The sequence below is a fragment of the Schistocerca piceifrons genome, chromosome 3 (genome assembly GCF_021461385.2).
Source record: "Schistocerca piceifrons isolate TAMUIC-IGC-003096 chromosome 3, iqSchPice1.1, whole genome shotgun sequence".
Taxonomy (NCBI): domain Eukaryota; kingdom Metazoa; phylum Arthropoda; class Insecta; order Orthoptera; family Acrididae; genus Schistocerca; species Schistocerca piceifrons.
This window is the reverse complement of record NC_060140.1, coordinates 659,593,006-659,608,364: the sequence shown is the minus strand read 5'-3', so window position 1 is coordinate 659,608,364 and position 15,359 is coordinate 659,593,006. Positions and strand designations below refer to the sequence as shown.

Here is a 15,359-nt window from a genome sequence, read left to right as displayed (position 1 = left end):
CGATTGGTAGGACATGTTCTGAGGCATCAAGGGATCACCAATTTAGTATTGGAGGGCAGCGTGGAGGGTAAAAATCATAGAGGGAGACCAAGAGATGAATACACTAAGCAGATTCAGAAGGATGTAGGCTGCAGTAGGTACTGGGAGATGAAGAAGCTTGCACAGGATAGAGTAGCATGGAGAGCTGCATCAAACCAGTCTCAGGACTGAAGACCACAACAACAACAGTACTGTACAGTTCAGAAAGCTGGATGCTTACAAAGAATGAAAGAGAAAAACTGAATGTTTTTGAAAGAAAAGTAATGAGAAACATCTGGGGACCTGTGTTGGAGAATTCAAAAGAACAATGAAATTTATCAGTTAATGAAGCAACCCAATATCATCCAGAAACTAAAAAGTAGGAGACTGCAATGTGGACATGTGGCCAGAATGGAAAACAACAGAATCTCCAAGAAAGCATTTGAAGGAACTCTCCAGGCAACAAGACAATTGGGCCGACCTTGTGCAAGGTGGAAAGATGACATAGAGAAGGACATCGCAGCATTAGGAATTTCCGCAGGGTGGAGAGAGGCTGCGAGAGATAGAAGGCGGTGGAAGCAGATCGTTGATGCAGCACATGGTCTACAGGGCCTTTGATCGCTAAGAAGAGAGAGAGAGAATTGATATGTACTAACAGTTAAAATTACTCTTCTTTTGAAATTATGAGATTTCTGGTATACTTAAAATTCTTAATATTAATTGTACAATCTAACTCTAATTATTAAATTTATTTCTGTTTTTTTTAAAAAATAATGATATAATTTGGTGAAAATTCTTCTAAGGTAAAGAAAGTTTGTAAACTCTTTTGCTTTGTAAACTCTTTGAAATAATGGGAGTACCACAGAATGTAGGTAGTGGTTGGCATGCCTCAGATGGAAACATATATTTTGCTAACCTTGTCTCTAATAATGTAATCTGTGTGTGACAAAAATGGAGATTGTGAAATAAGTGTGGAATAGAAGAATGGGATAAAATAAAAAAAAAAAAGATATTAATAGCAACAGGCAAATCTTCATCAATTATTTAGTGCAACAAGAACCCACAATATTAAACCAAAATTTTCAGCAGCGAGAATGTACCCCTAGACAAGACTTTGAGCCATCATCGACAACAACAATGAGATAATGAAGATAAATAAAAAGTTATTATTTTGTATATCTTACACCTCTCGAAGCTTTTGAAAATAATGAAGATATTTAAAGCTGTGAATTTAATAGTGATGTTTGGGAGGGTAAGATTACAGAGTCCAGTGTGCTAACCGCTGCGCCACCTCGCTCAGCAGCGTAGGATGGGTCCATGTGAGTACCCACGGCAGTGGCTTGGACTTGTTTAAAGATTTGTCCTTTTAAAGTGAAATAATCAGGAGGATCTTGGGAAATGTAGGTTCTAATGACCATAAGGTTATTTAGCTGTGGGATGTTGGCGCACAAGGACGTCACTTCCACAGTGACCAACATGGAGTCCGGTGGTAACATGACAGGAACTGTGGAAAGGTAGTGAAGGAAGTGTGCTGTGCATTGAATGTAGGATGAGAGATTACGGGCAATAGTTTAGATGCAGAGATTCCTTCTACGGGAGAATCTTCTGTAGAAAGACTTGTCTCACTCTATCCCTTTCTCCCCTCCTTGCCTTGTGCGTCCTTCCCTACTATTTCCTCACCTTCAGCAGCCCAGGTAACTGCTTTTAATGATTAATAATCAATATTCATTCTTGCTGTGGTTGCAGCAATGTACATTTTAGCATCCGTGTGCTTTTGTGTTTGAATGTGTGTACTTTTATTACAAAAAAAGCAAGAGTTAAAAAGCTAATGTGATATTGTTTTCTGTTACGGGTTTCAATGCTCCATACATAATTCCACAACAGGTGAGTGATTTCCCTAGGATTCTTCCAGCGAATTTCAGTCTGGTATTTGCTTCCTCTACAACTAGTTTAACAAGGTTGTTTTAGGTCACTTTATACACACATTTATAGATATTTTATTATGGTTCTTAATGTTTCCACAACTGATTGACAGTCATGAAACTGAACATTAATGGATTCTTCCACTCATTTATGTACACTATGATACATTTATTTATGCTGATTGTATGTTATGTTCTGGACATGAGTAAATAATAAAAAAAAAAAATATGCTGATGGTCACCTGCCAAACTCTGTGTTATACAGCACTGCTCTGCAGTTATTCTCCCACATTATTATTACATTAATTGTGAACTTGGTTAAAGATCAGCTTACTTTTTGGATGTTTTTGTGTTACTTTGTAAATGGACATTGAAAAGATACAAACAAATTCAGCATTTGACAAACATTAAACTTACAATTTGTCAAATTTGTTATTCACACATTTTCAGTGTCATTGTGTAACCATTCATAGAGTGTAATGTTGATTAGTGTAATAATGCTAGTGTATGCCGAAATGGGGAAAATTTTTTGGATCTCTGTCTCTTTCTGAGTTACCTGAATCTGTTTTATGTGGGAATTTATTATATTCATTGCCTCAACAATTTTTGTTTCAGTATTTGCTTATCTTACTATTCCTAATTTCTACTGCTTCTGCACTTTGTTAAGTTAATTAATACTGGTTGCCTTACGACAGTGTGGTTTACACTGTAATTGAGGTATTCTACTCATTACATCCATGAACAGCAAGTGAGGACTGCTTACATGTCTGTCAACATATCTGCTCTAATTAACGCCCAGTACTTAAGTTTGTAGTAGATAAAATTCCAGTATTCCGAATACACTTTTAAGAGTGGAAATACTAATTCTAGCTTTTAGAGCTATTACTTCATTCATAAGGGAGGAATGAGAGATAAGTTTGGAAAGACTGGAAATGAGCGACAGGTTATTGAAGCCCCAGGATATGGCAGACCCACATGTTACGAGAACTGAGGAGAAACAAAAATTTTTGTTTGCTGAAGATAAGTAATGGACAGCTGTTGTGCCTCCTTGCAATTATATAGTTTCCTGAAATGAGTCTTCCTTTTGATTCAATTACTCTAATTAATTTAACATTATCTTTGACATTTCTCTGTAAGCATATCTGTTAGCAGAAAAAAAGGTGACTATATTGTCACTATAGTACAGTCGTACATATCATACAAACATACGTTGGGAGGAGGAGGCAGCTGGTGCAGTGAGCGTGATGAAAGTGCTGTAACGCTTAACTCAGTGAAATAGTGACAAAGTATTACCATGTGAAACATAATGGACAGCTGTTGGCAGATTCAATAATTTTGAACCATTGATTCAGCACCCAGAAGGTTAAGCCAATAATGACAAAGGGCTATGACTTGAACCATTGATCAATAATTGCTATTATGCATTCTATGGAACAGGCAAAGTCATCCAATACTGCACACAGAGAGCTTTGTTTAAGTGAAATGTAGGTGAACCAAACAGCCATTCACTGCTCACTGTTCATCGTAGGAGGCATTCTCAACAGTGTCAATCTTCTTAATTAGGCTTTATGGAATTAAAGGAATAGCCATATTCTCTTCTTCATCAAAGCACAAGAGCTCTGTAATGGGCCCATGTGAAATGTTCCCCTTCAACCCCTTCACTTAACATTTCAATGAATATGACCACTGGCATAGGGCATTAGTGAACTATGCAGATGCACAATCTAAATAAACATACTTCAAAAATGAAAGTCAAAATCATGCAGTGCACTGCAGCACATGTCAAACAAATCATTGGCTTTACAATGTAAAACTCACCTATAGATTCAAAAACATGCTTAAATAACTACAAAAAGAACACAAACATCCAGATCATTACTAAGGATACAAATTGCAAAGTTTGAGGGAATTACAAACAAATTAGAAACACATAGTATCATAAGATCTCCCATGCAGGAAACAAGAATACGAGCTATTCGAAAGAAAATATATCTAGGCTTAACTTTACAGTCTCATAATGTTAATGGAAACAATTTTATAAAAATGACATTTGTCCAGGTTTTTCTTGTGATCAGCAGAATTATCACTGGGATCGTAAGTATTACATAAAATATACCTGGAGTTATAATTGTCCCCATGACTGTTGGTTCTTGTAACTCAGCTATGATTGATGTAGGTGGAAAGTGAGAGGGATTTGAAAATAATATCTCTTCTCCTCCATACTGTTTAATGTTCTTTTCTCCAATTATTTTGGCTGCAATGAAACAGTGCTTTAGAATGAAGGGTTAAAAAGATTTTTTTGTTATTCTAAACAAGTAAAACAGCAAAAACTATATATAATTAGCAGAAATTTAACTGCAATTATTATACTGGTGAATACACACAAAAAAGAATATGAGATGTACAAGAGCAGCCCAAATATCAGCAATTAAATGTTGCATTTTTTTGCTTTTGCCTCTTCCTCATAAATAAAGTGCCTGGTCACTAGAATATCCTCAGCTTTCTTTCTCTATTCAGTGAAATTTGCTACTTGTTTTGTTAAATGCTTGCTGATCTTGTTCGTGGATGAATGATGACCTATATATGTTTTTTGGTCTAATAACTACTCTCAAGATATTTCAATTAATGAATTGTGTCAGTGTCAATACTTGCACATCATCAATCTGTCTTTGAATAAATTATATTTTGGCATTTTGTATATAATTACAGTAGGTATAAACTGTGAACAATAAATTTAATGTTTTACATTTCTAGATACACTGAAGCAATCGACACAAAATGATAACAGTGTAGCTAACAGCAATATTCTGGAAGAAGTTCTTAGCACCTGAGCACAGTTAAGCAATTGATTTACATCTGCATCTACACACATTCCAGAAGCCACTGTACAGTGCATGTCAGACGGTATTTTGTATCGGCATCAGTGGTTTTATGTGCTATTCGAATCTTGTTTTGAGTGAGGGGGAAAAGAGACTGCCTGTATGCTTCATTAGGCACGATAATCTCTCTTCTATTTCGTGATCCCTACACAAGATATACAGGGTGTAAAAAAACTATGTATTCAAAATTTTTGTGTTTAGAAGAGATAAAATGAAACTCTTTTCTATGTGACAAAAATACTACAAGTACTCAGGTTCCCCACTAGGGGTTCATGGAGGATCATTAGAGACAGTTTTCAGACTGCCCTGTGATGAATATTGTTTTAGTGATGTTGCTGACAATGTCATCCATTTACATGGATGTACAATTGGCATCTGCAAGCTAATGATTGTCTAAAGCACTCGAAGCAACCAGATGTTTTACAAATAATGTCTGCAGCTTCAACCAAAAGAGCAACAAGCTCATCTTGCGTAACTATTGGTATCTTGTAAATCAAATGCTTCATTTTCCTCACTAAAACAACTATATAGGAGTGAGGCCAGGAGAACGTAGTGACCATGGTACTGGTCCACCCCTCCCAGTTCAACAACTGGGGACAAGATATTCTCAGACATCAATGAAAAATTGTGGTGGGACCTTGTCATGCTGAAATCATAACTGTTGCTTGACTGCTACAACAATCTGGGAGTAGTTCCGTTGTGCTGGGGTCAACGTCTTAGAGGCATAAGCAATGGGCTGTTCGGAGCCATCGGCATCCCGGTGCGCGAGGACGGCCCCAAGGCCGTATGCCGACGCATCAGCTGCCACAACCAAGGGGCGGTCTGGAGAGAAGGGAGTAAGGCAAGGGGCGGACTTCAGCATCGCCTTTAAATGGAGAAAAACCTGGTCACAGGCAGGAGTCCACACTGTTATGTCCTAGCCAGTAATGCCACCCGAGCCCGCTGCCAAAAGGTTGGCAGCATCAAAGTCCGGACGCCGTCCGCATAAGCAGCGCCAGCGAGACAGCAAATGGCCGCAAGTCTGCGCGCGCCACCGCTGGCTTCTGGCTTCTTAAGCGCTGGAGTCGCGAGCGCTAGGGCAGTTCTGTATTCGCCGCTCAGTTGTATACTCGCCACCGAATTGTGTACTTGCTAGTCAGTTGTGTGTTCATCGCAGCAGAGTTGTTGTTTGTCGTCAGCCGACGCTGACCTAACCGCTCCGACTCGAACTAGACAGATTACTGTAGATACGGAGTTCACAACTGTGTTTCTGTATCTTCGTAAATAAAGATAAGTACCGACTTTTATTTAATCAGAGTGTTTGGGTTTTCATCTTTCTGTTCACTGTTCCAGCGGACCGGTCGGCCCGCTATTAAAAGTGTGGCGGTGACTTCGTAAGCCGTTTCTACAGCGAATTGTTTGTCGCTACGAACACCGCCACAAAACACACAAAAGGTACCCCTTTGCGATGCAAGTGATTGGAGGGTTGAGCAACGGAGGCAGCCTGGTGCAAGAACTTTAAGTAATAAGTAACCTTGCCCAAAAACACCTGCAGTTCAGATAAGTCCTTGGGACATTATGACCCGAAGAGCGAATGCCGTCTTTGCTAAGAAAGTGGTCTAATTATTCCACTTCCGGTTGAAAAAAACAACACTTGTCCAGCCAACAGCGTAGACCAGCAGACTGCAGAGCTTGAAATAAGGCGCGAGGTTTTGCAAATGTTCCTGGTGGGAACGCCCGGTGACCAAGATGTCATCCACATAATTCACACAGGCAGGGATAGGCTGTGTAAGCTGCTCCAGGAAGCACTGGAAAATGGCCGGCGCCGAAGAGACACCAAAGGGAAGGCACTTGTACTTACACAATCTGAAAGGCGTGTTGATAACCATGATGTTCTGAGATTTGGCATTCAAGGGCAACTGGTGGTACGCCTCAGCCAGGTCGATCTTGGAAAAATACTCTCCCCCGGCAAGCTTGGCAAGGTCTTCCTGTCGGGGAATGGTGTAAGTGTCAACGAGGGACTGAGCATTGACTGTAGCACCGCAGTCCCCACACAGCCAAAGGGACCCATTGGGTTTCTGTATGACCACCAGTGGTGTCGCCCATGCACTGTAAGTTACAGGCTCCAGCACACCAGCGGCCTGGAGCCGATCAAGTTTCTGCTTGACCACTGGCTGTAAGGCCACTGGAAGGGGCCGGGCCCGGAAAAAGCGAGGATGTGCATCCAGCCATAGGGTGATGTGTGCCTGAAAGCCGGAAGCACATCCGAGATCTGGTGCAAATAACGACGCAAAAGCAGAGCACAGATCGTCCAAGTCCTGAAAGGGAACAGCCGTGGAAATGACCTTAACTTCGTCGGTAATTGAAAAGCCAAACAGTTCAAACACATCCAGGCCAAAAACATTCAAAGCCGATGGATGGTCGACGACAAAGAGGGTAAGGAGCTGGGGAACATGCTTGTACGTCGCCTGAACGACGAACTGCCCACGAAGGGGAATGGAACCATCTCCGTAGGCGACCAAACGGCAAGAGGGAGGCAACAACGCAGCAGAGCCTAGCCGGGTATATGTCGCCATATTAATCAGGGAGACGGTGGCCCCAGTGTCGACCTGAAAACTGACATCCTCTGTGAAAATGCGCAGCATGAGGAAAGCTTCTGCACTGATCCTGTGGGACGACCGACTGCAGAGCATGGACGGTATCTTGAGGCCCAGGAGGGGCAGGACTGGATCGAGTCGAGCGACTACAACAAACCGATCGGATGTGGCCCTCCCTGTTACACAGCGTGCACGTTTTCCAACGCTGGGAACAAACAGTCCGCGAATGGGCAGTAAAGCACTGTGGGCAAGATGGAAGTGGGCCGCGCGACCGGCGATGAGGGGCGACCGAAGGTGCCGATGCCATAGAGACGTCAGACAATGAGGAGTTCCGACGATGCTGGCCTCTGTCGGCTGGGCCACGTCGACGTCGTGAGGGTGGAACCTGCCATGACGCCGCAATCGCTGCCACCTGCGGTCGTGCTGTAAGATGCTCATTAGCCGCTTGAGCAATTTCAAAGGAGTGGGCAATGTGAAGAATCTCTTCCAAGGAGGGGTTGTTGAGTTTCAACACCGCAGTACGGACCTCAAGATTGGGAGCCAGCTGAACCACCAGATACAGGATCAGGGAGTCTGCATACGAAGCCTTACACTGCTGATTGGTGCACATAAAATCACATCGACGGCTGAGACCCTGCAAGTCTGTGACCAAGGAATGATACGATTGACCAGGCTGTTTATGGTACAGGTGGTACTCCAGCCTAGAGGCGACCACATGGTAGCGCTGGGAATAATAGTTTGTCAGCAAAAGGCAGATCTCCTGGAAAGAGAGAGCCACAGGATCGGACAACGGTGCCAACTTGCAGAGAAGAAAGAATGTGTCCGGAGAGGCCCAAGACAAACACAACAACCGCTGCAAGGAGTCGTCAGTGACTTGAAAAGCCGTGAAATGTTGTTTCAGCTGATGTAAGTAGGTTGCCCAGTCCTCTTTAGTGTCATTAGAGGGTGGAAACGATGGCGGACGTGGGAAAGCATTGGACACCTGAGGACTCTGAAGCTGTTGCAGTGATGTGTCCCAGGCATCGACTTTGTCCGTCAGCAACTGCAGCAACTTTTGTAAGATGTCTAACTGGAGCTGCTGGTGCTGCATGAGCTGCTGCTGTTGCTCCAGCAGACACACCAACTTCGCCTCTATACCAACAATGACCACCGTTTACCTCGGCGCCAAAATGTTGTAACTGCGACCGGGATGGTTGCGGGGTTGAAATGACGGAAAGTGTGGTGGGACTCGCAGAGAGGCCCGCGAACAACAACACAACAGGAGAGAATGGGCATGACCACCAAAGGACAGAACGAATAACAACAAGATCGAACAACGGAGTAACAACATGTCCACTCGTATACAGAACAAGTAAGTAAGCTGTCTTAACGCGAGGCGATGTGTGAACAGACGTACGCGAGATTAGACTGGCTGTCTGAGCGAGAGGCAGGCGGGAGCGCCGCTATTGGCTGCTGGAACCACGTGTTCCACTGTGGCGCTCTCACACTAAAAGCGGGCCAGGAGGCGCGTGCCGCCACAGCTTACAGTGCGATGGTGCAGAGACCTTTAGGGGTCTTCGACGTCCATGATGTCTGGCGCAGATTCAAATTCTGCGGCGTGTGGTACCAGAGTGAGTAGCAATCTATCCTATTCATAATTATTGATATTTCAATGTGTACTTTACTTTGTTTGATTCTTTACACTTTCCTGTGTGGCACTGCAACAATGTACAACTAGACTGGCGCAACTGCAAATATCAGTTTATATCCCATTAAAGTTACCTGAAAAACTGATATCAAGTAGGAAATCAAATTAGAACAAACAATGAGCAGAAGTTGATGGGTTTCTTCTATGGAGCTTGTATATAAAAGGAAGAGCATGCTGTAAAGAGCGGGTGACACTGATAAAAGTGGCCTACCCATTTCTACCCAAAACTATTTCTCATTTAGATCCTCTTAGCACAGCTTCTGAGTGATTTATTACTAACTTTGTTGGTATTTGTACCTGGTGTAGTGATGTCACAAATATGAATGGAAAGAACAGCAAAACAGAACTAACATGAACTAACATACTAATACACTGCAAGGGATCTATTGGCTCATTTACTTCGCAAAAACACAATTCAATACTGGTCAACAGCTGCAGTCATTTCATAAACAACACCAGTTCATATTTCGATGGTGGGCAATGAAAGCTCCATCTGTCTGAGAAAACAAGCAATTCCGGCAACCAGTAACTCCGAAACCAAAAAGAGATTTCAAAGTGCATGTATTTCTCTAATCTGTTAGTGACTATGCTTCTACTATACAGTTACGTGTTTAGCAACTTTCTGTATCACTTTATATTATATTTTTAGAAGCCATATTTGCATCACCCGAAAAATTTAACAAAATGGAGTTGGAGGTTTTCACTGCCTACCATCAATATATTTTGCCCAGGTTGGGACAGCTCTTTCTATATCAGGAATATCACCTTTGTAAGTGACACTGGGGGCTGTCAGCACGGCTTGTGCCCCATACTCTTGTTCTAACCTCTGGCTGAAAACTTCTAAATGAAGCAGCCCAAGGAAACCTAGCCGCCAACCCTGCCCTAAAGCAGGACTGCAAACAAAAACATTTATCAATATTTGGTGTAGACATAAGTAATTTTTAATATGATAAAAGTCTTCTATTTCTGCTTTGTCAACTGTGCATGAATAATACAAATATTATATCGAATCTACATAATTTGAACCAAATGTAAGTGCAGTGAAAACCTGTAGGCAACTGTACCTAGAATCCACAGACACAGAAACAGCTGGGTCATTAAGAACAAGTTTCTCAATAGCTCCTCTCAGAGCAACATGTTGTGACTGATCCATTGGATAAACTCCAGCAAAAACCATGGGCTGTGCTGGCTTGAATCCTTCAATAGGTTCTACAGTCATATCCTTTAAATGAAATGTATCACCTATATGAGCTTCTTTAGTGGACCGCATGTTACATGTTATAAATCCAACCTGTCCAGCCGCTCTGTCAACAAACAGGAAAAAAGAAAAATATTTAAAAAAAAAAAAAATTTCTACAGGAATAACTGGAGAACACAATCCTCCAACATAACAGTTGTTCTACTTTAGAAATCAAAAGTCTCAGATTACAGAGCGGCGTTAAATATTTGAGCTGTGAATTTGAGATAGATAAGCTTGTCCTGGACATTGATTTGCAGGAAGTAAGAAGCTTGGCACACAGACTTAAAATTATCTGGAAACAAGTTCAGTGAAATAATGTTAAAGCCACAACCAGGCAAATGCAGAGGGGAAATAAAGAAGCGACCTACCCCGTATCAACCAGGTGACTGGGTACTACTGTGAAATCCGGAAATTAAGAAGAGAAGGACACATCCCCTTTTGAAGGTTTGTACCAGATAATACGTTTGATGGTTGGTTGGTTGATTTGGGAGAAGGGACCAAACAGTGAGGTCATCGGTTCCATTGGATTAGGGAAGGAAGTCGGCCATGTCCTTTCAAAGGAACCATCCTGGCATTTGCCTGAAGCAATTTAGGGAAATCACAGAAAACCTAAATCAGGATCACCAGACGCGGGTTTGAACTGTTGTCTTCTGAATGCGAGTCCAGTGAGCTAACCACTGCGCCACCTCACTCGGTCTACGTTTGATGTCTACTATTACTGCAGAGATACAGCTGTCTGACCACCCAGTGATCATTCATTTTGATAGTCTAAAACCTTATTAGGGAAATGTGCCATCCCCACCTGCTGCTGCTCCAGTAGAGCTGCACCGAGACAAACCATGAACTGTTAAAATAGTGTCTAAGAGGAAGAAACCACCACCCCCATCATGACCCAGATTAGCTGTATGTTCTAAGCATTCTTATGCACTGTGGTCACATGACTAGGAGCAGCTTATTGTCCTAATTAATAATGACCTGCACTATTATTCTCTAGAAACTCATGACTGGTGAGACATGGCTGGCATGCACTGAGTTTTCTAACCAGTCATAATAGTACTTCTTTTTCATTTTCCTGCTATGGCTTTCTCTACCACCTATCATCTTTTCCCTTGGCATTACTTCAGCGAAGACCACCAGTTTGGGATTATGAATCTGCAATTACCTAACTGGTTTTGCTGTGCGTAACTTTTGTTGCAAATGCACTGATTCGTTACACTCTTGGATATGGTCATTACCAATATTCTTCTGTATGCTGCACAGAAGTCACCCTCATTCTGCGAATGGCCTTGTCAAAGCACTCTCTTGTCCTTGGCATGGGAAACTGCCCCTAAAGGTGGAAGAATCAGCAATAATCAATGGCATGAGGATGCAGAAGGCAATGTAAACCACTGCATTAAAGACATGTATTGCGTATTCACAGGACACATGGCCTATAACTTGAAAAGTATCATGACGATGTGTCCACTGGCAAAAGATTCTGGAACAGTCACCCATTTGGATCTCCAGGAGGGGACTGCCAAGAGGAAGGTGAACATGAGAAAAAGACTGAATAGCCAATGGAAGGATAACCTTCTACAAGTCAGGGCATGGAATGTCAGACACTTGAATGTGGGAGGTAAGCTGGAAAATCAGAAAAGGTAAATGCAAAGGATTGATCCACATATAGTAAGGGCCAGTGGGGTGAAAAGGAAAGAAGACAAGGACTTCTGGTGAGATAAATATCGGGTAATATAAACAGAAGCAGAAAATGGTGTAACAGGAATAAGATTCATTATGAATAGGAAGGTAGGGCACAGAGTGTGTTACTGTGAACAGTTTAGTGATGGGGTTGTTCTTATCAGAATCGATAGCAAACAAACATCAACAACTATAGTTCAGGTATACATGCTGATGTCGCAAGATGAAGATGAAGAGATAGAGAAAGTATTTGAGGATATTGAAAGAGTAATACAGTAGATAAGGGTAGATGAAAATCTAATAGTCAAATGTTCAAATGTGTGTGAAATCTTATGGGACTTAACTGCTAAGGTCATCAGTCCCTAAGCTTACACACTACTTAACCTAAATTATCCTAAGGACAAACACATACACCCATGCCCGAGGGAGGACTCGAACCTCCGCCGGGACCAGCCACACAGTCCAGGACTGCAGCGCCTTACACCGCTCAGCTAATCCCGTGCGGCATAAAATAATCATGGAGGACTGGAATGCAGTTGTAGGGGAAGGAGTAGAAGAAAAGGTTACCAGAGAATATGGACTTGGGGCAAGGAATGAGAGAGGAGAAACACTGACTTACATAATAAGTTTCAGCTAGTAATAGTGAGTACTCACAAGAGGAGAAGGCATTCTTGGAAAGGGCTGGGTGATGCGGGAAGATTTCACTTAGATTACATCATGTCAAACAGAGATTTCATAATCAGATACTGTATTGTAAGGGATACACAGATGCCGATATAGACTCCGATCACAATGTGGTAGTGATGAAGAGTATGCTGAAGTTTAAGGGATTAGTCAGCAAGAATCAATCCACAAAGATGTGGGAGAAGTACTAAGGAATGATGAGTAACACTTGACATTTTCTACAGTTCTAGATACAAAAAAAAAAAGGTTCAAATGGCTCTGAGCACTATGGGACTTGACATCTATGGTCATCAGTTCCCTAGAACTTAGAACTACTTAAACATAACTAACCTAAGGACATCACACAACACCCAGTCATCACGAGGCAGAGAAAATCCATGACCCCGCTGGGAATCGAACCCGGGCATGGGAAGCGAGAACGCTACCACATGACCACAATTTGCGGACTTCTAGATACAGCAACAAGGAATAGCTCAGTAGGCAATACAGTTGGAGAGGAATGGACATCTCTAAAAAAGGGCAATCACACAAGTTGGAAAGAAAAACATAGGTGCAAAGAAAGTAGCTGCAAAGAAACCATGGGTAACAGAAGAACTATTTCAGTTGATCTATGGAAGAAGGAAGTACAAAAATCTCAGGGAAATTCAGGAATACAGAAGTACAAGTTGCTGAGGAATGAAATAAATAGGAAGTGCAAAGAAGCTAAGATGAAATGGTTGCATCAAAAATGTGAAGAAATCAAAAAAGAAATGATTGTTCGAAGGACTGACTGAGTGTATACGAAAGTCAAAGCAACCTTCGGTGCAATTTAAAGCAAGGGTGGTAACATTAAGAGTGCAATGGGAATTCCACTGTTAAATGAAGAGGAGAGAGCGGATGGGTGGGAAGACAACATTGAAGGCCTCTATGTGGGGGAAGATTTGTCTGATGTGATAGAAGAATTTAGAGGAGACAGGGGATCCAATATTAGAATCAGAATTTAAGGGCGCTTTGGAGGACTTACAAACAACTAAGGCAGAAGGGACTGATAACATTCCATCAGAATTTCTAAAGTCATTGGGGAAGTGGCAACAAAATGATTATCCATGTTGGTGTGTAGAATGTATGAGTCTGGCAACATACCATCTGATTTTTGGGAAAATATTATCCACACAATTCCGAAGACTGCAAGAGCTGATAGATACAAGAATCATCACACAATCAGCTTCAGAGCTCACGCATCAAAGTTGCTGAGAAGAATAATGTACAGAAGAATGGAAGAAGATTGAGGATGTGTTAGATGATGATCAGTTGGCTTTAGGAAAGGTAAAGACACCACAGAGGCAATTCTGACTTTGAAGTTGATAAAGGAAGCAAGACTAAAGAAAAATCAAGACATGCTAATAGGATTTGTTGACCTGGAAAAAGTGTTCAACAATGTAAAGTGGTGCAAGATGTTCGAAATTCTGAGAAAAATAGGGGTAAGCTATAGGGAGAGACAGGTAAAACACATTATACACAAGAGCCAAGAGGGAATAACGAGAGTGGATGACCAAGAGTGAACTGCTCAGATTAAAAAGGGTGTAAGACAAGGATGTAGTCTTTCTCTCCTACTGTTCAATCTGTTCATTGCAGAAGCAATGATGGAAATAAAAGAAAGGTTCAGGAGTGGACTTAAAATTCAAGGTGAAATGATATCAATGATACGATTCGCTGATGACATTGCTATCCTGAGTGAAAGTGAAAAAGAATCACATGATCTGCTGAATGGAATAAACAGTCTAATGAGTACAGAATATGGACTGAGAGTAAACCAAAGAGAGACAAAAGTAAGAGAAATATCACAAATGAGAAAAGCAAGAAACTTAACATCAGGATTGATGGTCACATAATAGATGAAGTTAAGGAATTCTGCTACGTAGGCAGCAAAATAACCAATGACGGATGGAGCAAGGAGGACATGAAAAGCAGACTAGCATTGGCAAAAAGGGCATTCCTTGCCAAGAGAAGTCTACTAGCATCAAACAAAGGCCTTAATTTGAGAAAGAAATTTCTGAGGATGTATATTTGGAGCACAGCATTGTATGGTAGTGAAACATGGACTGTGGCAAAACAGGAACAGAAGAGAATCAAAGCATTTGAGATGTGGTGCTATAGACGAATGTTGAAAATTGGGTGGACTGATAAGGTAAGGAATGAGGAGGTTCTACGCAGAATCGGAGAGGAAAGGAATATTTGGAAAATACTGACAAGGAGAAGGGGCAGGATGATAGGACATCTGTTAAGACGTCAGGGAATGATTTCCATGGTACTAGAGGGAGCTGCACAGGGCAAAAACTGTACAGAAAGACAGAGACTGGGATACATCCAGCAAATAGTTGAGGACATAGGTTGCAAGTGCTACTCTGAGATGAAGAGGTTGGCACAGGAGAGCAATTCCTGGCAGACTGTAACAAACCAGTCAGAAGACTGATGACTAAAAAAAGAGTGCTGCACTGCCTACCCTGCTGTGCTGCAGCACTCACTTGTGACATATGGATTGCTTACAATTATGTTGTACCTTTATTTTTCAGCTTTTATGTAATTTTAGGTTGTTAAAGTAGACGTGGAGGAACTGACAGCAGAGACCATTCCCTTTTCATCAAAACATTTGTAAGAGTATGTTTTGTGCTTTATCTGCTTATGCTGCCATGGAGG

The 15,359-nt window shown here is 41.8% G+C and overlaps 1 protein-coding gene across 3 annotated transcripts in view; it reads right to left on the bottom strand.

Moving 5' to 3' along the window:
• The window catches only part of LOC124787804 (translation factor GUF1 homolog, mitochondrial), a 141,645-nt gene that overhangs the window by 58,115 nt on the left and 68,171 nt on the right, over positions 1 to 15,359 (bottom strand). For 2 of the 3 annotated variants that reach the window (XM_047254727.1, XM_047254726.1), the window contains exons 4-6: positions 10,147 to 10,386; positions 9,794 to 9,975; positions 4,057 to 4,194 (exon numbers count right to left, since the gene is read on the bottom strand). In XM_047254727.1, the coding sequence (XP_047110683.1) occupies positions 4,057 to 4,194; positions 9,794 to 9,975; positions 10,147 to 10,386 (560 nt within the window). The remainder of the gene's footprint in view (positions 1 to 4,056; positions 4,195 to 9,793; positions 9,976 to 10,146; positions 10,387 to 15,359) is intronic. The other variant, XM_047254728.1, reaches the window with a different exon arrangement.